This window comes from Mytilus californianus, unplaced genomic scaffold, assembly GCF_021869535.1.
Source record: "Mytilus californianus isolate M0D057914Y unplaced genomic scaffold, xbMytCali1.0.p SCAF_2, whole genome shotgun sequence".
In the NCBI taxonomy this organism is placed as follows: Eukaryota; Metazoa; Mollusca; class Bivalvia; order Mytilida; family Mytilidae; genus Mytilus; species Mytilus californianus.
This window is the reverse complement of record NW_026262668.1, coordinates 58135469-58158719: the sequence shown is the minus strand read 5'-3', so window position 1 is coordinate 58158719 and position 23251 is coordinate 58135469. Positions and strand designations below refer to the sequence as shown.

The 23251-nt window shown below is 32.1% G+C and overlaps 1 protein-coding gene across 1 annotated transcript in view; it reads right to left on the bottom strand.

Moving 5' to 3' along the window:
- The window catches only part of LOC127729003 (uncharacterized), an 84141-nt gene that overhangs the window by 40399 nt on the left and 20491 nt on the right, over window positions 1-23251 (bottom strand). The window contains exons 11-26 of the mRNA XM_052236578.1: window positions 22409-22561; window positions 21789-21913; window positions 20356-20493; window positions 18969-19178; window positions 17502-17591; window positions 11748-11828; window positions 11320-11443; window positions 10487-10590; window positions 9733-9835; window positions 8657-8774; window positions 6864-7009; window positions 5304-5427; window positions 2191-2336; window positions 1617-1786; window positions 898-1076; window positions 274-363 (exon numbers count right to left, since the gene is read on the bottom strand). Of these exons, the coding sequence (XP_052092538.1) occupies window positions 274-363; window positions 898-1076; window positions 1617-1786; window positions 2191-2336; window positions 5304-5427; window positions 6864-7009; window positions 8657-8774; window positions 9733-9835; window positions 10487-10590; window positions 11320-11443; window positions 11748-11828; window positions 17502-17591; window positions 18969-19178; window positions 20356-20493; window positions 21789-21913; window positions 22409-22561 (2101 nt within the window). The remainder of the gene's footprint in view (window positions 1-273; window positions 364-897; window positions 1077-1616; window positions 1787-2190; window positions 2337-5303; window positions 5428-6863; window positions 7010-8656; window positions 8775-9732; window positions 9836-10486; window positions 10591-11319; window positions 11444-11747; window positions 11829-17501; window positions 17592-18968; window positions 19179-20355; window positions 20494-21788; window positions 21914-22408; window positions 22562-23251) is intronic.

Sequence of the window (23251 nt, the reverse complement as noted above, 5' to 3'; positions counted from 1 at the left end):
TCAATTTTATCATTTGGTCTCTGGTAGAAAGTTGTCCCATTGGCAATCATACCACACTCTCTTATCTTTATAAATGGTAAATATTCAAGTCACACTATCATAGTATGCTTTACAGATTGCTTGTTTAAATCAAGTTAATAATCTTTATTTAAAGTCAGGTTATCTTATATACAATCAAACATAGTACATGAGCACTTAATTTTGAGTTCTTTAAGCGACTGAAACAATACATTTTTCTAACCCTTCAAACAAAATAAGCTTCAATATACCAACCCTTCAGGCATCTTCCTGTCCATCCTCAAATGGTTGTCACAATAACATTCATATGCATACTCTGTTCCTGAAAACTGGTATCCTTTATCTCTGTAACATCATAATAATTCTAGCATTACTCAAAACAGACCATTGACATATTTAAGTACAATGTAAATGATGACCTTCAGTTGACCAATAAAAATTATGTCATAATCATGTGTTATGTGCCTAAAATAGGAAAATACTGTAAATTCAGAAATTATTGCATGAATTTTTTGTTGTGATTTTTGAAGAATGGTCAAAAATGTGAGATTAATTATTGCAATTTCAGGAAAATCTGCATACAGATTTGTATCTGATATCAGAATGTGAGTTTTTATAATTGTGATACTCACCCAGTGGCATTATTCACAATAATAAAAATCTTACAATAATTTCTGATTATACAGTAGATGATCAAATCTTTGCTACTTTTCCCTTTTATTTGAACATCATGTAAAGAAAGACAAGAATTGTTTTTGGTGAATGTGGCAAGATTAATATATTCCCAGTATGATTTCTTTACATAGTTGTCTAAGTTGACCTGCTGCAAGTTTACTTAAAAGTGTAAATTTTCAATGCTGTAATAATGAGGTACAATACCTGCAGACTTTCATACAATAATCTGGTGTCATATGGTTCCTATCATTATCTGTGAGAGGTACGGTGTAGGCTAAAGTACGATAACCAATATCAGGGTCATTAAAACACCCTCTATATACCTCATTGCCATAGTTAGTATGAGTGTAATCTATTAAATTTTGTCCTGCTTGGCTGTGATCCTGTTAAAAATAAACATGATTAACTTAGATCTTTCCCATCTTCTAACCTCTAATGACATTTAGGAATGCAGGGTAGTGAGCCATGTCTTTTATTTATTTATTGACAAGACCCTAGGTTAAAATAGTCAAGTATTGGATGATGAAATATTTTTGTGTTATTTTGGTTTTCTTCACTTTGATGCTCTCTCTTCAGTCAGAAATACAAAGCATCATCAGGTATGAACAAATATATCTTCTGTTATAATATGTCGGAATAATTTGAAGAAACAAACATGGAAGCCTCCATTTGAACTATGCATATGTAGTGAAGAATGAACCATATGTAAAATTTCAATAAAGTTTTCAATATACACTGGTTATCCCAGAGCCAACTTTCATTCCAAAGTCTGCTATCAAGTGCTTCACAGTACAACTTGCATGCACAGTATATCTGATAACATTAGACATATCAACACTTTCGGGTATTTAGCTGAAACAGGGTTTTTCAGTTTATGTGTCGTTTGTAAAGTAAAGAATTTTAAATAACAATGATATACTTGCAACATATTCATTTTGTAGTGTAGACTGTGTGAAAACACCTTGTAAGTTGGTGACTGATCCTTTAAATATGGCAGCATCCACACGAATCCTTCCTAAACCACCATCCCCTCCACATCCTTGTAGTGTACCAAAGCCACCTCTTCCACCCATGGTCCATAACAACTTCTGACCTGAAATTGAAAATAATATACAATTAGACAACTTTTTGGTCAGCCTCCCTAGTTATATTCTTTCAAGTTTAAATTATTTGGACTGTTTATAAAAGTCATAATCAAACTATCATGAATGACATTTTTACAGCATTTTTAATTTTAGGGCCATATATAATTGCTCCAATATTCCATTTAAACTTTATGACCTTAACAAATATCAAACTTCAAACTTCAAGATCAATATTTTCCAGGGCCCATATAACTGCCTTTAAGACAATTTACTCTTAACTATTTTATATTCTAATTGTTACCTTAAGGGTACGTTATTGTTTTAATAATAGTTCCATCCATCCTCAATAAAAATTTTGGAAAATATACAAAATAAAGAAATAATCAAGGTGGAATACAGTCTACAACATTACCAACATTGACAACTTTTCCAGCCAGATAAATGCTCCCTCCACTACCCCCACCTCCTGGTCCTGACATATCCCAGCATGCTGTTCTATTGTCTCCATGGCAACCAAACAAATTCTTTACACTACATGCATCGGGACATCCAGAACATCTGTTCAATGAAAAAGGATTTTTTTAACATCATAATGTGTAAGTATATAAATCAAAGTAGAAAACAGTATCTAATTTGTTTCTTAAGCAGCTGAACTGTAGAAGCTTAAAAACATCACTGACTCAAAAAATTATTTTACAGTCATTCACACATCAAAACTGCAGTTCCTTGTTTCGAAACCTTAGTTACTTAAATTGTTTTGTACCATGTATTTTCTATAATAAAAATTCTATTGTAATGTTTACCAAAAACAATTCCTTCTTTATGTCTCTTGTCTTTCATAGAAATACCAAATTGGAAAAATATAAAAATATGAAGATATCTACCTAAAAAGTACTATCTTTTACATATAAAAGCATTTACTGAGTACTTCTCTTTTCTATTAAAATGTTAAAAATATGAATATCATAACCACAGTGAAATCATCATTAAATGAAAACTAGCATAAGCCTACATCACCAAATATTCTCTCTGCACAAAAATGAATTAAACTGCAATCCAGGGCTTCCAAAAAATATTTGAGCCAGCCAGATATTTTTTGTCTTATCCTGATTTTAATCCCGTAAGACTTAGTAACAAAAGACAATACACCTTATCGCTATTCCCGCTTGACCCGATAATCTGTCCCGCTTGAACTTTTGACGTCATACAAAAATCACTAATCCATTGTGGCGTCAGATATTTTCTATTATGACGTCAAAATTTTACGGGAACTTTTGTGATGTCCAGTAATGGCGGACAAATAGCGATAAGGTGTATCATGGTAATCAGTTGGGCATCATATAAACAATGATTAAAATAAAAAGATATTAAACTTGACTTTTGATATAAATTCGATGTTCTGAGGTAAACTGTTAAATTGACAGTGCACCATTCGAATTGAGCATCATATGAGTACTAATATCTGCCTTAGAATCTTTATTTGTGCAAAATTACATTGTCAAAAACTTTTCTTTCATTTTTAAAAAGCATATTTTCTTAATACCGGACGTTGACTTGACAATGGTAAAACACTGACCAGAGACGATACCTAAAATCTGTGTCATTTACGATGCAAGATTGAGGTGAAGGAGCTCTTTCCACATTATTTCTTCAAGAAAATATTCGAAGTGAACTTTAGATAAAGGTATCAATGATAATTTTAGCATTTTTGAAGAATTCGGATGCATAATTAAATCTAACACCTGGGCACATATGTAGTACAGTCGACTCCACTTAATTGCATACCGCTTAATAGCATAATTCGGTTAATTGCATAGTTTTCTCCTGCACAAAACCATTTCCCATTCATCTAATGTTAAATTGTCCGGTTATATGCATAGCTCTACAAGTGGCCTTTCGGTTTATTGCATAGAAAATTATCGCCATCTAGATATGCTTGGTTAAATCTGTCGAAATTTTTGACCGAAAACGGCAAGTTGGTGAGTATATTTTTCTTGAATGCATCATTATTTTCATTCGTATTTTATATTTACTTTTGTGTTATTCAAATAAATTTTTCAAACAGTTTCTTTCGTGTTTATATGATTGAATTTGATTTAAAAATAAACCTCGATATCTACACAGGTAAAGTTTCCCATGTTCTATTTTAAGCCTCGAGGTCATAAAAATGTCAAACAGGTAATTGTTGTAAAAACACTGACCATTCTATCTAAAAAGGTGTAAATAATTGATTGGATTTTTCAGACATGGTCCATAGATTACAGTTGGGGTGAAATTCAAAAACAATAATGCCTGCTAATTATCGATCATTATCCAATGTGAACTCTCGTAATTGGGCTTGGGGTGATCTGCATTTATGTTAAATATTACAGGGCATTTATATATGGTTAAAGAATTTTATACATCAATCATTTAATTTTGATATATTTTGAAAAGAGCATTTACTTCTAATTATTATATTTTCTCACTTTCAATACTCGTGTCCAGCAAATAACCCGTACAGGGCCCCATTACTGCTTTGCATATACGAAACTAACGAAGTTAAATAAACAGTGTTACTTCACTCTGCAAACTGTAAATATTGTATATCAAAGGCAGTTTAGTACACATCTATTGTTAAAATGATTATAAACTGTGTAATTTTGTTAAACAGTTTATTTTAATCAAAGCGTAACAATGTACATTGTACATACGGGTCATAGAAACTAATCTATTTTTAGAACGAATTTATTTTCGTATCCCAGGTAAACTGGTAAAGGGAACGTCGGTACGCAAATAAACTAAAACAAAATGTGTTTATAATCTTTATTGAAATAATACAAAATAAAATAACATGTATGACACTAGACATATAACTTTTATTAGAATAAATCAACATTCAATATGTTGTAATACACCTTATCGCTATTTGTCCGCCATTACTGGACATCACACAAGTTCCCGTAAAATTTTGACGTCATAATAGAAAATATCTGACGCCACAATGAAAAAGTGATTGTTGTGTGACGTCAAAAGTTCGAGCGGGACAGATTCTCGGGTCAAGCGGGAATAGCGATAAGGTGTATTGGAATATAGACGTTCATCTTTCTTCAGGGATTTCCTTTACTGATCTGTTCTATCGATGTTATTTGACTCCGTAATTTGGCATTTCGGATATAAGCATACTCCGCTTTATTGCATAATTTTGTCTGACAAATAGGCTATGCAAATAACCGGAATGTACTGTAGTTCAAACAATGTGGTTCTGACGGTTCTTAAAACCTTCATCACTACCTTTTCAAATTTTTCTTCAAATCATATTAATTTTATATATGTATTTTTGACAATATGACCGTTTTGGAAGCCACCCTGCAATCCCCTTGTTTGTGTTTGAAATTATCAAACAATTAGGCTTAATGGTATAGATTTGAACCAATTGTTGCCTTCAAACACTAAAACATTCTCAACAAAATGCTTATCCATTCAGAAATCTACAAGTCATAAATTATTTGGTGGCAAAAAAATGTGTACTATGATAGAACATACTGTCCTCCTGTGGGTGTATTGTCTCCCTGTCCATCTTCTCCACTGACAGTGATCAGTCCTGTGACCACTACAGACCTTAGAGCCTTCAGACTGATGGAACCTCCTCCATTACCACCTCGACCACCTGTAAATTTCAAAAACATAGTAATGTAACTATCTTGAGCTTCTGAAGACCATCACAAGTTAAAACTAACCATTATTACATGGAAATATAAAATGATATTAAAGCAAACCTCATGCCTTCACCTAAATTTATAAAATTATGAAAATTTTATATACTCAGTGAAAGTTTTTTTTTTGTGGTGTACCAATTTTCATGGTTTTCGTGGAAAGCTTTATCCATGAATTTATGTGTCCAACGAAATATTACAACTGTTGTTCAAATAAAGATATGGAAAGATCCTAATGTAGGTTTGACTACATGGATACGGGCATATCATCTAGAGAATACATCGAATATCAGCAAACGCACTATGAACTATATATACAACAGGATTTTACCCATTTAATCATTTAAAAACCTTAACTGTACGACTTTTAACATTTTAACTCTCTTGAAAGAATAGTTTTGATCAATTAAAGTCAGACTTCTGGTGATGATATGCGATGACGATCTGTTCATTTTATCTCCTCATAATTCTCATACGAAAAATAAGAATTTTGATATTGGGCTTGCTTTTTTATTTAAAAAGAATAAATTCTACAATTCACATAGTATTTTTATGTGGCTGTTTTCTTTAAGTGACATGTTTAAGGCCCATCTAACACCTTTTAATGGTTGTTAATCTGTTGATCATTCGACCTCAGGTTAATTAGTGTCATCACTTCTGATTACATGTGTGCAAGAATACAAATGAAAACTTTGCAATTTCCTTCAGTCGAGACAATTTGTAAGGATACATGAATCAGCTTATTTCTGAAAGCAATTATTTTATTAACAATTTGATGAATGTTGTCAGTAATGAAAGAAGAATCAGTAAGTGAATGAGCACCTTATTTTGAAACGTCCCACAAATCATTTTCAACAACTTATGATTAATTATTTTCAAGAATCTTCGTTTCTGATGGCTTAAAATTCTTTACTCAATTTTTTTCAGAAAACAAAAAATTCACATGATTAAGAACCTACGAACATGTAACTTTTTCTCAAACCATGAAAATTGATACCCACAAATAAAAGTACTATAACAGTATATTATTTGCACAATCAAAATGATATATTTACAGTTGGTGTTCATTTCATTCAAATATTGATCTTTCATTGGATGAAAGACGAATTATTTGATTCTGTCATATGCTTTCATTTTGTATGAAAACAACCCATATCATATGAATTTTTATTCATTTGAAAAAATAGTTGACAATTTATCTTGTAAATACGGAAAATTGATATAAATATATAACAATAACCCGAAAGACATCTAAAGACCAACATCAGGTCTTAACAGACATGATTCAAAACAATTTATCAAGCTCTAAATCGCCCCAAGTCTCAAAGATGTGAATAATTTAAGCATGTATGCAATCTTAAATATATGATAAAACCGTACATAAAGTTACCTGCAGGATTTTTAGTTTCATCCTTGGCACTACCCCCACTACCTCCTCCTGAACCTAAGAACATCTGTTTCAGAGATCCATCTCCATACATCTTTCCTGGCTGACCAAAACCTGCTCTGTCTCCTCTTATTTTTACAGGAGATTTTCTAATTAATACAAAGATATATAGTTAGGATAGAAAACAACATGAAGGCTATTCAATTCAGGGTCACACGACACCATGGTTACTGTTATTCTAGCAGTTAAGTGTTATTTTTTCAACATCAACTAGTGCACTGTTGTAAATTTCATAGTCAAAAAGTAATTACACAGCTCTAGCAAACTGTATGTGATACTTACATATATAGCACCAATACTAACATTTACTAAAATCAGCGGAGCGGAACCAAACGTAAACTCAATCTGTAACTCATCATAGTAGACTCACATACTTAAAATCATATCAATATGTGAAGGTGTTTAGAAAAAATTCCTTATAACTGTTCATTGCAGAATGACTGTATGACGGGTAAGGGTAAAACTATATGGCCCTGACAACAAAGTTGTCGGGCCATAAAAATATTGCGGTGGGGGCTAAATATCAGGGCCTTTTTGGATGAGAATCTAGAAATCTTTTGAATGTGGCCTAATATACCTTATACTTTCTGACTGAGTGATCTTGATCTTGACAATGCAACTAAGAATTTTATCATTTGCACACTAAATTTAGGTTACATCATAAATTGATTAAGAAAAAAATCTTCCATAAACCTAATGCATGTATTACTATAAAGTACACGATGTGTGTAATTACATAAATTGGTAAATAAGGCACACATAAAAAATATCTTTCAAATAAGAATATGTGTTCATAGGACACCATGCCATGCTCACATTTCATATTCTGTGAACCACAAAGTCTGGGTCAAAACACAAATTTGGCTAAAATTCTAAATACTTCAATTCATGATGAACATGTGTACTAAGTTTCAAGTTGATGTGACCATAAACTACTTTTAACCCAAACTCTAACATGATAAAAGAGGGACAGGACAGTCTACCAGACACAAAGACAGTACCTATCGTAGGTAGGGCATAAATACAGCAACTATTAATCTAATCCAGTGTTGAAACTTCATTTCCGTCTTAATACACAAATTTCACTCTAATCAGCCTCTTACATCATATTTTGTTTTCAAACCTCTAAAAGAAACCTAAACACCAATGCAACATACCAATTATAATAACTCTGTCTTCATCAAACTTCTGCCCTATCACATTAATATGCAAACCTCATCATCAAAGTTATCCTACTGTGTCACACCCCAACCAGCTCCTTAATTATACAGCGCTAAAAATCTAAAACACCATGCCCCGCTCACTTTTCATGTTCAGTGAACCACAAAATCTCGGTCAAAATTTGATAGATATGTTGAGTAGGTTTCTTTTAGAGGTGTGAACACAGAAGTTTTATAGGTATTTTCAGGACCAAAATTATGAGTAGGTGAACCAACTCCTTTCCTGTCACTGTCATATGATTTACAAAACCTGTCCTATCAGATGTTGTATGAAAAACCTCTCAACAAACTTACCCTACAGTACCATATCCACCACCAGCTCCTGGTTCTCCTGCCTGATCAGATCTAGAATTTCCACCCACTCCTCCCCCTTCACTACCACGATAATCCCCTCAACAAATTTACCCTACAGAACCATATCCACCACCAGCTCCTGGTTCTCCTGTCTGATCAGCTCTAGAGTTACCACCCACTCCTCCCCCTTCACTACCATGATTATCCCCTCAACAAACTTACCCTACAGTACCATATCCACCACCAGCTCCTGGTTCTCCTGTCTGATCAGCTCTAGAATTTCCACCCACTCCTCCCCCTCCCCCACCACGATTATCTGACACTTTCCTCTGACCAACTCCTGCAAATAAAAATTAAGGTTTGAGAATATAACACTATAAACTGCATATATCTTCAGCACAGACTGGTATGCTTGTACAAAAAAAATAATGAGTCTTGAGATTTTTTTTTGTTTTCTATTGTTCTATCTTACCATCAAACTAAAACTGAAGATTTGTCAAATATATATAAAACACAAACTATGACAAAAAGCTTTATTTTAACAAATTCTGTCAGCAATTATCTGGATATCCAGTTTCTTTGACCACAAAATTATCAAAATAGGGCTTTCCATGTTTAACCACCAAGCACTGCTTTTGTTACCTGCCTTTTTACAGAACCACTTCGAAGGGTGTCATGCTCTCATTGAGTGCAGGAGGTTGTGGATTGAATCCCCACCCCTGTCAATCTAAAAACTTGAAAATTGGTATTTGCTGCTTCTCTGCTAAGAAGGCAGCATTTAGCAGTAAGAGCAAAGACTGGTTGGCCTGGTGTCAGAATAATGTGTCCTACTAAGATTGCATGTCTTTCTGCAGTCTGTTACCTTGTGAACTAGCACACTAAAATTCTGGATCAGCATGAAGGACTAGTACAATGCAGGGTTATAATTCATATCACACTGACATGTTCTCGTCCTCAATATTCATTTAATTTGCCACCAGACATTAAACAGCCATCTAGCATCATCATTATTTCTTTTTACAGTCCATAGACCACAAACTAACCAGAAAAGGGCTTTTCCTGTTCCCCACAACACTATCTTTATATTAAGTTCCTTTACCACAAGCATACCCTATGTTTCCTTTTATTCTGAATTTCAGAATATGAATTTTCTCCACTGAGCCCTGCAATTTCTGTTGTGGTCATCCCTTTAACTAATTCCTACTAACACAAACTGAACAGAACATGAATCTCATCATTTCAGCCTTGCAATTGGTATCTTATCTTCCCTATATACAGTCCTTAAACCATAAACTTACCAGGATAGGACTCTCCCTGTTCCCCAGACTGTCCTGTTAACGGTACTTTACCACCTCTATATCCAGCCCCTATACCATTAAGTACTCCATCAATCTGTATACTCTGTTAAATATAATTTCCTGTTAAATCATAATTATAATGTCAATCACAATGTACTGTTAAATCTAGCATTTTAATACGACCAAACTCAGCTAACTGCTGAACATTACTTCACTTCTTAAAATTTTGCCCTAGCTAGCTAGTTCCGAAATAACTCAATATTTCTCACTCTGCACTTTGACAACATCTCAAATGCATAATTGGTCTGAAACTTTTTATTTTAACCTCTTCTTATATCAGATACTGTAACTTCATTATAATTCGTACGATATCAATTTTTGTGGATTTCATGGGTAAAGGTAAATCATGAATTTAAATGTTCAACAAACTACACATTTTCTATAGGCTTATATGTAAACTTTGGCAAAACATTGAAATCTAATATCCATGAAAATACAAATTTTTCCTCACTCCACAAAAATTAGTACCCAAAAAAAATAAATGAATTCACAGTGCTGTCTGAATTTTTCAGACTAAAACTTAAAAGAAAACTAAAATTGATCTTTAAGGAAAAAAACCCAGAATATATGATTTTATTCTGAACATTCATGAAATACTAATCTTCTAACAAAGGTTAAATGCTCAATATTTATTGCAAAAGACACCCATAAGAAATATAAAGTTTTCTTTATAAAGATATAAACATTGATGTACCTCTGCCACTATTTCTAGTTTGCCTCCTGCTGTACCATTGTATGGAATCATTACTACAGAAGCTCCTCTAGGTATGGTAAAGGTACTGATATTACAATGAGTTCCTAAAATATATACACACAAGATTCAGAAAATATTTCAATTTTAGTGAACTGTAAAATCACAAAGTTTCCTTATACACTGGATATTACAGTTATGTCTAGAAAATCTGGAAAAAAATCAATTCTTGTGGCATTTTTTCTGAACTTAATTCCAATTTAATTATCCAACCCATTTACCTGCTGTAAAATTCTCTTTAATTTAGCAATATATTATAACATTTTATTATACCTTGCCTATATATCAAAAAATTCTATTGGGTAATACATAATTCAGTTAATATAAAATTGAATCAATCCGGTTATTACCCTTCCCTATATTTTCCATCTAAATAAGTTTTATTATTAACCAACAAAATTAATTGAAATTATCATCAGAAAACCAATTTTCCCCCCATAAGAAAATATTTTGAGTGACAGCAACCTAGAACTTTGACCTATTGACCCCAAATCAATAGGCTTCTTCCCCTTCCCTGTATCTTGTACTAGTTCAAGTTTTGTTTTTAACTAAGTAACAAATAATTTCAGATTTCATCCAGAAACCATTTGTTTCTGACACACAGTCAGATAAGCTGATGGCGGAAGGCCAGATGGAATGGCAGATAGACAAAGCATCAACTAAATGCTCAGGAATATTTTGCACAATGACATTATGGACAAACAAACATAATGACCACCATATACCCCATTCAGTATGGAGAATTTTTTCAGATTGGTATAAAACATTCCCATTACCAGATATCTGCTGTCCATCTTTTAATGTCCAGTCTTCACCACCATGATCTGTTCCAGCACATGGTGGTTGGATTACCTCCCCTAGTTCCCACTGACCTACAAGGCCTCCATGCAATGCTTCCTCCTGTTATAAAAAAAATGTTAAATCTATTGTTATAATGAAACAATTTGTAAACTGAACAAAATTTATTACTAATTCACTGATACATATTTACCCAATTTATAAGGACCCACCTTATCATTTTCCCTATTAATACCAAGATTTTGTTATCTAACATGTCACATGACAAGAGTAAAGTTAGAAAATGTTGTATTGATTCTATAAAATGCTTTAGAGGCATGTTGCATGTGTAGGAAACAAAAGAAGAACTTCTATAAGAGCACACAGAAGGAAGATGTTAAACTTATGTATTTGTAAATATACTTACTTTTGCAAGTTTATTTCCTTGATAATTCATACTTTTCTCAAGTTCTGACACTTGTAATGGTCGCTTCCATATTTTGACTGTCTGAACATAAAAATAATTATAAAACTATACTTAAAAAGACCCATTATCTACTAAAACTATAGAAATCTGATTTTTTTTTTACACCAAATAAAGTTTGAAAATTAAACAAGTACAGATCAGCATGATCACAAGTAATCACACAAAATCAATTTATTTGAATGGAGGTCCATACTTCTGATATATTATTATTTATTAACAAATTAATCATTGCTAGGTTTTATAGCTTATTTCTGTCTTTTAAACTAGATGTGAGTTATAAACATACAAAATTGTCATAAAATACAAGGGCTTTATTTCCCTCAAAGGTAGGTAACTCCTCTGTACCAAGAATCAGCTAAATCATCTTCAGACATAGCCAAAAATAAGTGTAGATAAATACTAAAAACAATTTTCATTAAAATAAAAAAATACAAGGGCTATAATCCTATTAAAGGAGACTTGACACAATTTTTTTTCTTCTTTTTTTATTTATACAAAATTGTCATAAAATACAAGGGCTTTATTTCCCTCAAAGGTAGGTAACTCCTCTGTACCAAGAATCAGCTAAATCATCTTCAGACATAGCCAAAAATAAGTGTTGATAAATACTAAAAACAATTTTCATTAAAATAAAAAAATACAAGGGCTATAATCCTATTAAAGGAGACTTGACACGATTTTTTTTTTTTTTATTTTTTTATTTATACAAAATTGTCATAAAATACTAGGGCTTTATTTCCCTCAAAGGTAGGTAACTCCTCTGTACCAAGAATCAGCTAAATCATCTTCAGACATAGCCAAAAATAAGTTTAAAATAAATAAAGAAAAAAAGAAAAAAAAAAATCGTGTCAAGTCTCCTTTAATAGGATTATAGCCCTTGTATTTTTTTATTATAATGAAAATTGTTTTTAGTATTTATCTACACTTATTTTTGGCTATGTCTGAAGATGATTTAGCTGATTCTTATACTTAAAAAGACCCATTATCTACTAAAACTATAGAAATCTGATTTTTTTTTTTACACCAAATAAAGTTTGAAAATTAAACAAGTACAGATCAGCATGATCACAAGTAATCACACAAAATCAATTTATTTGAATGGAGGTCCATACTTCTGGTATATTATTATTTATTAACAAATTAATCATTGCTAGGTTTTATAGCTTATTTCTGTCTTTTAAACTAGATGTGAGTTATAAACATACAAAATTGTCATAAAATACAAGGGCTTTATTTCCCTCAAAGGTAGGTAACTCTTCAGACATAGCCAAAAATAAGTTTAAAATAAATAAAAAAAGAAAAAAAAAAAAAATCGTGTCAAGTCTCCTTTAATAGGATTATAGCCCTTGTATTTTTTTATTATAATGAAAATTGTTTTTAGTATTTATCTACACTTATTTTTGGCTATGTCTGAAGATGATTTAACTGATTCTTGGTACAGAGGAGTTACCTACCTTTGAGGGAAATAAAGCCCTTGTATTTCTTAGTTTTAAAACATGTTTTGTACAATTTTGCTGGTCAAAACCCGATCAATCGGTATTTTTTAGGAAAATATATCCAGGGCTTGTCATAATGAATGATTTTTAATTAGATATCAATCACGTGATCGTGCTTATGTCAGTGGTTACAAGCTGGGAAAATGTCTCAAACTTTACGATGTCGATACACTATAAACGGTATTGACAGCACTTAATTTCCCTATTACTGACAAATTGACCTAATCAATTTGAGTTATTGTTTGTTGAAAATAACCAAGAACTAGAGGCTCTCAAGAGTCTGTGTCGCTCACCTGTATTTACTGATGCTTTGGAAATCATGTAAAATAAGGTTAAAATCATAATTAATAGTATTAGATATTAGATATTATAATGATATCTAAGATAATAACAAAAAACTGCAAAATTTTTGTAAAATTACTAACTCAGGGGCAGCAACCCAACAACGGGTTGTCGGATTTGTCGGAAAATTTCAGGGCAGATAAATCTAAATCTGATGAAAATTTTTGCCACCTGTCAGATTTGCTCTAAATGCTTTAGTTTCAGAGATATAAACCAAAAACTGCATTTTACCCCTATGTTCTATTTTTAACCAAGTCGGCCATGATGGTTGGAAGGCGGGGTCATCGGACAAATTTTTGAAACTAGATACCCTAATAATGATTATGGCCAAGTATGGTTAAATTTGTCTTAGTAGTTTCAGAGAAGAAGATTTTTGTAAAAGATTACAAAAAATTACAAAAAATTGTTAAAAATTTACTATTAAGGGCAATAACTCCTAAAGGGGTCGACTGACAATTTTGGTCATGACAACTTATTTGTAGATCTTACTTTGCTGAACATTATTGCTGTTTACAGTTTATCTCTATCTATAATAATATTCAAGATAATAACCAAAAACTGCAAAATTTCCTTAAAATTACCAATTCAGGGGCAGCAACCCAACAACAGGTTGTCAGATTTGTCTGAAAATTTCAGGGCAGATAGATCTTGACCTGATAATCAGTTTTAACCTGTCAGATTTACTCTAAATGCTTTGGTTTCAGAGATATAAGCCAAAATCTACATTTTACCCCTATGTTCTACTTTAAGCCATGGCGGCCATCTTGGTTGGTTGGCGGGGTCATCGGACACATTTTTAAACTAGATACCCTAATGATGATTGTGGCCAAGTTTGGTTAAATTTGGCCCAGTGGTTTCAGAGGAGAAGATTTTTGTAAAAAGCTAACGACGACGGACGACGACGACGCCGGACGCCAAGTGATGAGAAAAGCTCACTTGGCCCTTCGGGCCAGGTGAGCTAAAAAGATATTAATTCTTCATGCACGAAGAGTCCAATAACGACGATTTTTTTCAGACAAAACCGATAGGATTGTTTCCATACATATGGGTTTGTCTGATGCATAAATTTAATAAACCGCTTTCTGCATTTCTTTATTTAAATAAATCTACTTTTAATCATGATTTAAAATATAAATTTCTAATCATTGATGATCAAATTGTTCTTTTTTTTTCTCTGTTATGGTAAGGTTAAAATTATGTGTGCGCCAGAAGCAGAAAGAAAGAAAAAAACGATAGTAAAAGTCAAATTAGGTGTTCGCAAAGGGTATGTTTTTTTTTGTTTTTTGTTTTTTTTGTTACATATAGAGACTTTTAATAGGTATAAATTATCACCAAAAGTTATGCTTATATTTTTTTGGTTGTAAACCATACATCACACCAAGGATTTGTATAGTGACAAATCCTTGATCAAACTATTTGTGCATTAGGATATTCAATTAACAATTTTATTACTCCCCCCCCCCTCCCCTTTTATATAAACATTTATTGGGGGCTGTTGTTTTAGTAATTAAATTTCGACACCTATAGCATACTTGACCAGGTGAAAGTTAAGAAGGCACCTGCTGTAGTGTGATTTAGTCATGTGTTATGTTATCGACTTTTAAAACCATACATTTTCACGAGGGCGCAAGTTCCATACCAGGAAAGCCATCTCCCAAAACATCAATATAATAATAATAAACATTTTTACGAAAAAAATATCTTATGTTGAAATAATTAATATTATAGTTATACCACACTTATCGAGTACGCAATTCCATCCAGACCCTTATAAATCTAACTTCAAATTTAAGGAATTTCACAAAGTAAATTCAAATTCACATATTTCCATCCCTCTCTTCCAAATATCATTTAGCAATGAATTTGTTTATTGCTACCAGCAAAATGCTTGAGTCCAGGAAAATATTCACAACACATAATGTTCTTTTTCAAAACATTTCTTTAAATAGGGGTCATTTGAAAAAATGTTATATTTTCAATCGGACTGATCATGAAAATGCTTACATGTAACATACTTCAGTCTTCGAGAACATGAGTTATGTATTAGTTGTACTTGGCTTTGATCTAGCTTACAGTATTTGTGCTTTGTCTCTATTGTTTTTACGTTAGTGGTTTCTGTACTTTGTACCGATCTTTTGAGTCAGACTGGGTTTTATAGTTCTTATGTACTACTGTTAAACCACTGTAACACTTGGGGTGGGGTGGGGGTGTAGGCGCTCACAAACATTTACCCCGACACATTTTGAATGTGCCTGTGTTAAATCAGGAGCATGTAGATCATGGTTGTCGTTGGTTCATGTCGGTCATATTTTGTTCTTCTGAAATTATTTTGTTATAAATAAGATCGTTAGTTTTCTCGTTAAAATTGTTTCACATTTTCATGTTGAGACCTTTTATAGCCGAATATATACGGTATGTGGTTTTCTCATTGTGGAGGCCCTTCGGTTATACCAAATAATTGGTTCAAACGACAATTTCTTCATTTATTATTAAGTTTCCATTTTAAAAAGAAATGTTTTTCATCATCTGAATCTTTACCAACTAGATAGTTGTCAATAATTATATTCGGTGTTCAATGTAAGAATGTTAAAATCTTATGATTCACATTCTCGTATCATTTCCTTGTTTGCTTTTTATGCTTTTTGCCTAACAATTTCTCATGAAGTTATAGACTTGCAAGCATACAGGAATATTACTTTTCCATCTTAAGAAGAAGTCAATTAAAAAAATGGATCTGTTATAAACCTTTTTATATCTGCATATTCTTAAAAGCAATAAAAATAAGATCTATATACAGGTTTTCTATTAGTTATAAACACTGGTTAGGGTATTTAATTGGTGGTGCAAGGGTATTGTATTGTCGTACTACAGGTATTCATTAAACATCAGGTAGTTGTACCTGTATTACTGTAACAATAATATATTCCAATCTCAACCGTGCACTCGGCAAAACCCACATCCAGGATGTACACAAAGAGCTTATGAAGTAATATTGCATAATAACTATGTCTAATCAATCCCCCATGTGGCGTGACACCTGTAGCTTACAACTTCAAACGAGACCTGAGATTGCGAAATTCAATCGCCTGTGTCACACACCTATGACTTATGATGAACTCATGGCATGGCACCCAAGACCCAAACTCTGGATTCCTTATGAAAGTGGGCGGAAAGAATTTTAGTTTTGGGTTGTTAAAAAGTCCCATCTTTACACCTTCTAAGTCTGTGTGTCATTCGAAAAACAGAAAATATCATGTTAATATTCTTTTTAATTATATTGTTTAATCCATCGGCATCACACATAATCATTGTTCATCACTGTCATGTGTTTTGTTGGATGATAATCTAAACTAAACTTGCGCTGTACCATATGTCAATATGAATGTAACCACTGATGTAGTAGCCTCGTTCTGAGTGACTTCCGTGATGGAAATATGCATATTTGACAGGTCGATAAATCGTTGCATTAAAATTTAATTAAAATACATATTTTACCAAATATTTGACACTTATATTGCTATCAATGTATTTTTGGGGAAAGTTAAGTATAAATAAACATTTTGAAACACAAATTGAAAATCGTGTCATGTCTCCTTTAAAAGTTTGTAAATTAATTATAATATACAAACTTGATCAGTAACTTTCCACTTTACCAAAAAAAATAATATGTATAATCATCATTCTTTCTTATAAAAAAATTAAATGCTCAGAAGTAAAACTGAAAACAACAATTTGATGAACACTACAATAGTAGATGCATTAATAAAGTGGGCACTTAAAGATATGATATAAATTTACATAGTTAATCAATTAAAATTGTTCTTAAATCCCTATTTTTTTCTTTAAATAAGCTTACTTTGATCATTCCTTGGAATCTATTGGTTGGACAACAAACCTCTCCACCTATCCATAAACCACTGGTAGTTGGCAACACATTGGGTTTAACCTGCAAACAGAATATGTTTTACACAGATTTACATATAAGACAAGCTATTTATCATGCCTTACATTTGTATGTGTATTATTGGAATCTTCTGATTCACAACTTTATAGGGACTAATTTAACCAAAATGTGTAAAACTTCTTACAAGTGTATTTGTTTTTCTATACTTTCCAAGGCTAATCTTTTCTTTTTATGCCCCCGCCATAGGCAACAGGAGCATTAAGTGTTACCCTTGACTGTCCTTCAATCCATCTTTCTGTCCTTCTGTCCGTCCCATTTCCATTTCCGCACTCTTACTTAAGTTTTCCTCATCCAAATTTTATTAAACTTATACACAATGCTAAGAACCAAAACTAGTAGAGAGAGTTCGAATTTGGACAGTGAGTCACTACCATTCTAGAGTTATACCCCTTTTTGACTTGGAAAAATGCTAATTTTTTCGTTTCCGCACTCTAACTTATTATGTTTGTCTCATCCAAATTTTATGAAATTCATACACAATGTTAAGAACCACTACATACAGAGAGAGTTCGAATATGGGTTGTGAGTCATTTACCGTTCTGGAGTTATACCCATTTTTAACTTGGAAAATTGCAAAGCTTGAGTGTGGGCATTCATGTCCTTAGACACATTCATCTTTTATTTTTTAGGGTGATTTGCAAGGGAGATAAGATACTAGATACTTACATACAACTATAACAAAAAACATAGTAAATCCAGGATTTGCAAAATATCCGGCCAGGATTTATAAACACTGCCTCACTTTGTCTTAAAGGGCAGATGCCATTTGAAGTGGGAGTTGCACCTAGTGTGTGCACCCCCTCCCTCAAAACATTTAGCATGAATAAGACATATACTGTAAACCAGCTTATTTTTGTAAAAAAAGATATTGCCACAAAGTCAGATAGGAAAAGCTAAAAGCTAAAAACTAAAAAAAAAAAGTATCCGTAAAAATAACTTGCTTTACAATAATATGATAAATCTGAAATGGGTCTCCAAAACTAAATCATATATGCCGAGATATTATGTAAATACATACAAAATATAAAAACATTATTACAAGTACTTCTTTATAGATACATCTAAGTTGAAACATAACATTTGAACATTGTAATAATTCAATTGTCATTGGAACATGATTGAGAGGGCTGTGATTTAAGTAATGCACTTATGCAACTTACCTGAATATTAAATTATGTTGACGACATTATCAATTATGCTAGAAAAGTAACAATTATGTATTGACAAAAAAAAACCAACAAAATCATTCTTAAATTTACAGACAGCTCCTTAATATATAACTTAAAAGTTGCTTACAAAATGCTTTAATATTTGTATCAACTTGAAAAATAACATGGCACAACACAATATAGCCCATACCTTAACTGCACTCTGTTTACCATTGACATAACTTATAACATGAGTGCCATTCTGAATTGCTGCCACTAGATACCACTCTCCAGTCTGTATCCTGACACCTGTGTCAATTCCACGAGTACATGCACTATCTGTTCCTTTGTAGTAAACCCAGAAGTTCTCAAAATGATAGATACCATAATCTAAACAGTCACCTACTCCTCCAATTATTGTCTGCAATAACAAAATTAACATATGTACATAATCTCAATTTTCCTTCTTTTCCAATTCCTTATATCTTAAATTTAAAACATCATGAAATCTTTCCATTTTACTTCCTAGTTTCCTGTTTCTAAGGGCATTGATTCAGGATTGATACACTTTTTTAAAGTAAATTGAACTTGGTTTATTATCTGTATTTTTCCTGATGACAACTAAGAGCAAAGTGACTGTAAACTATTTATTGATCTACAACAGAAGGATATTGTCACTATTTTTGTCAAAGCATACAATGGTATCTCGTTTAAGAATGTTTGTTACCTAGGGGACAAAAAAAAGAAGAAACAATAATTCTGTTATAAAGTTAAATCTGTCATGAAATAGAAGTTCCTACATAATAGAAGTTCCAAATGGAAGAAATATTCTGTTATTTTATTTCCAATTGAACAAATATTACAGACTTTGTTCCTTACGGAATAAAGGGTATAGAATAAGTGTTCCAACAGGAACATATTTTATGGTTTTGTTTATAACAAAGTTAACAAAGTTTCCAGGGGAACTTCTGTTAGGTGAAACAAATCTATGTTGACAAATCTCAAAGGTAGCAAAGTGAAGAAACAATTTTCTTTTACATTCATCAGGCTATGTTATATCTAATTGAAAAAGCCTACAATGCTTATACATCACTTGGTCAATACAATAATAATAATAATCTATTTTATTATTATGTCACATATTGATTGACATACATAGTATACAATAACATTAAAACATACATAGAACAATCAATACCCAGCCATATCAATTTGGCTTATGAGACATATTGCACAAAATGCATACATGTTCTTAAAAGTCCAACGATACTTTGAAATTTTATTTTTTATACTAATAACTATGATTTCAGAGTATTTTCAACAAGAATAAAACAAAAGAAAAAATAAATAAAAATATTTTGTACAATTATTTAAAACTTCAGACATATGTGAAAATATACATCTGCTAGTGGACTGGGTTTTTTTTGGGTACATTTTTATAAATTTTTAGCTTATAATGTTTCGAGAATTTTACAAAAGCTATTCAGATATATATTTCTTAATTGTACAACTTCATCTAGCATGAAACAGAAAATATTGAATGCAGTGAATTTGAGCAGAAGTAACAATGTATGACTGTATATCTTATACATACTTACCCTCCTAACTCCATCTGCTTTGTCTGGTCTTACCCATGCAGCCATTGTATACACTGAGCCAGGGGACCACATTCCCAAATCAACATAACCTTCTCTGGTGCCATCAAAAACTGACCCACAAGAAAACGGTGGTCCAACCTAAAAAAAAATAGAAAAATCTTAGTATAAAATTGTGAGAATTATTACTTTTCATATCACTCAAAATTAAAGCCTTAAGATAATGCAGCTTTCAATTACCCTTACCGGTAATTATAAAACTGAATAAATATGTACCTATCATTGGTGCAATTTCCACATTGATAACAATCTTCATATAGAAATTAAACAAACTAGATATCATTGAGATGGGAGCCATCTCTGTGTGCCCTGCTGTGAATAATGTGTGGTAAAAAATTTGTATCTTTATCATTGGACATGGGGTTGTCAACTGAAACCAAAGTTTATGACCTTGACCTTTGACCTAGGAAATTGTACATAAATTATGACACACCCTCTGGTGTTGGTTTATATACATGTCAAGTATAAACTTTGAAATCATAACGGTTCTCAAGATATAGAGCGGACACGATCTTTACCATAGGACATGGGGTTGTCAACTAAAACCAAAGTTTTTGACCTTGACCTTTGACCTAGGAAGTTGTACATACATTATGACAAACCCTCTGGTGTTGGTTAATATACATGTCAAGTATAAACTTTGAAATCATAACGGTTCTCTAGATATAGAGCGGACACAATTTGTTACTGACGGTACGATGGACAGACGTAGAGACTGATAACTATAGGGCGTCTGCCATTCGGCGGGGCCCTAATAACTGTCTTCATGCATGACTATGCTGTCAGTTTTGAAATTGTTGGAATGACAGTATCCTGTTATACTACCTGCCTACTTTTACCTTCTGCTCTAAGCTTTGGGTAACAGTATGCAGCTATTGACAGGACAATAGCTGTATTGTTTGACTTATGGTACAAACTATTACCAAATGCCAGAAATTAATGGTAACAATCTAGATCTAAGTTTAATATTACCATTAAACAGCTGTTATCTGAAAACAGTCTATAATGTATCAGTATTTGTGAGCATGACCTTATTAGCCATTAAAATGAAAGCAGTCACACAACAGATGGATGAGATATATTCATGCCCGGTACACATGAATGGAATATTGAAGTTTTATGAAAGGAAAAATTTAAAGATAAAAAACAAATAAAAATGTTTGGGTTGATAATTATAACCAATTTTTTTCCAAGGTTTTGATGTTTAAATTAGGTAACCTCTAGAAAGATATGTTTAATCCTATAATAATTAAATTTTTCTTATGGTCAAGCAAACATCTAAGTATTCATTCCTCAAACCTTGACAACAACAGCATATTTGTAAAGATTCAAAATTGAGATAGAAAAAAAATCACAAACAAATGAAAGAACCTTACATCATTACTTTCAATGCAGGTACCATATGAGGTACCGTTATAGGTAAAAGGAAATATACAATGATCACCAACATTGTCTCCACCATAAGTCTTCACACTGTTAGCAGGTACAGCATTACATATACCTGAAAGAACATATTACAACTTGTTTTTTACAAATCAGTAAAATGCCTTTAAATTTCATCATGATCAAAATATTTATTTACTTTGACAACTTTTGTAATCACTTTCAAATATCATTTTTCATTTCAATACACTTTATTTTCTGAAAGCAAATGCTATAATCAGCACGAAGTTAAAAATGTTAATTCAAAATCATCAATTTTGTCAAACACCATTACATTTAAAAGGCACTAGGTCTTTTTAAATCTTCACCAAGCTAATTCATGGCAGTGTAATTACCATTTCGTAATATGAATAGTTCAAATTTTATAAAACATAAAAATTTAACAATTAAAATGGGTACGAATGTTGCTTACTTCTATGTCATTTGTTCTCTGATGCAGAGTTGTCTCCATGGCAATCATACCAAATGTTATTTTTATACAAAAGGGCTTTTGTTCTAGGATGAATCATAGTAAGGTGGATTGAAAACTTTGCTTTAATATCAATATCCTTACCACCTGAGCCACAAGCACTCTGACCATTCTGTTTTTCATAAAAGCTGCAGTAATCAAATGATTCACATTTGGTACCGTAGTAACCATCATTACATATGCATTCTCCAGTGACCATGTGACAATGACCTCCATTTTGGCAGCCACAATCGAACTCTGTAATATTAGATTGTAAAAAAATCACTTAAATGTGAAATGTGGATACAGTGACCTATCATTTTTTTTTAAATGTACTGATTGAGGAAAATATTGACACATAATATGTTCTTTTGAATGATTAAATCTGAACACTAGAATTTCTGCAGATCCTGTATTGCTTACATGGGTTCTCTGTATAACTATGACTGAATCAGAACTGATCATTAGAATCATTCTCTCCAATATTGTCAAGCTTACAATTTGTCTGGTATAGTAGGAAATATCTTTTTTTTAAATCAAGAACAAAGTTGTGACCAAGGGGAAATAATTCATAATTTCATACTGCAAATTTGAACACTTTTAACAGTCAATTTTTCAATAATGAATGAAGCACAAATTTATGTTTTATCTTACCTTAATAGTGAACATTAATTCCTTTTTTTTTATGTCTACATTTAATCAATAAACATTTAAACATATCAAACCATGATTTTTATAAGAACAACTCCACAAAGAAGATTTTAAAAATGTTTACAAAATGTAAGTGACAATCAGCTAATGCAAAGTGATGGCATTAATTATCATCCATTGTTCCAAACAGCCAGGGTAGCAATACATTGACCTATGTTATTTAAGCATAACATTGTAACTCACGGTGAAATGGTTTGTACATTTCCAGACCTCGAAAGATGAAATATGACTGGCTTC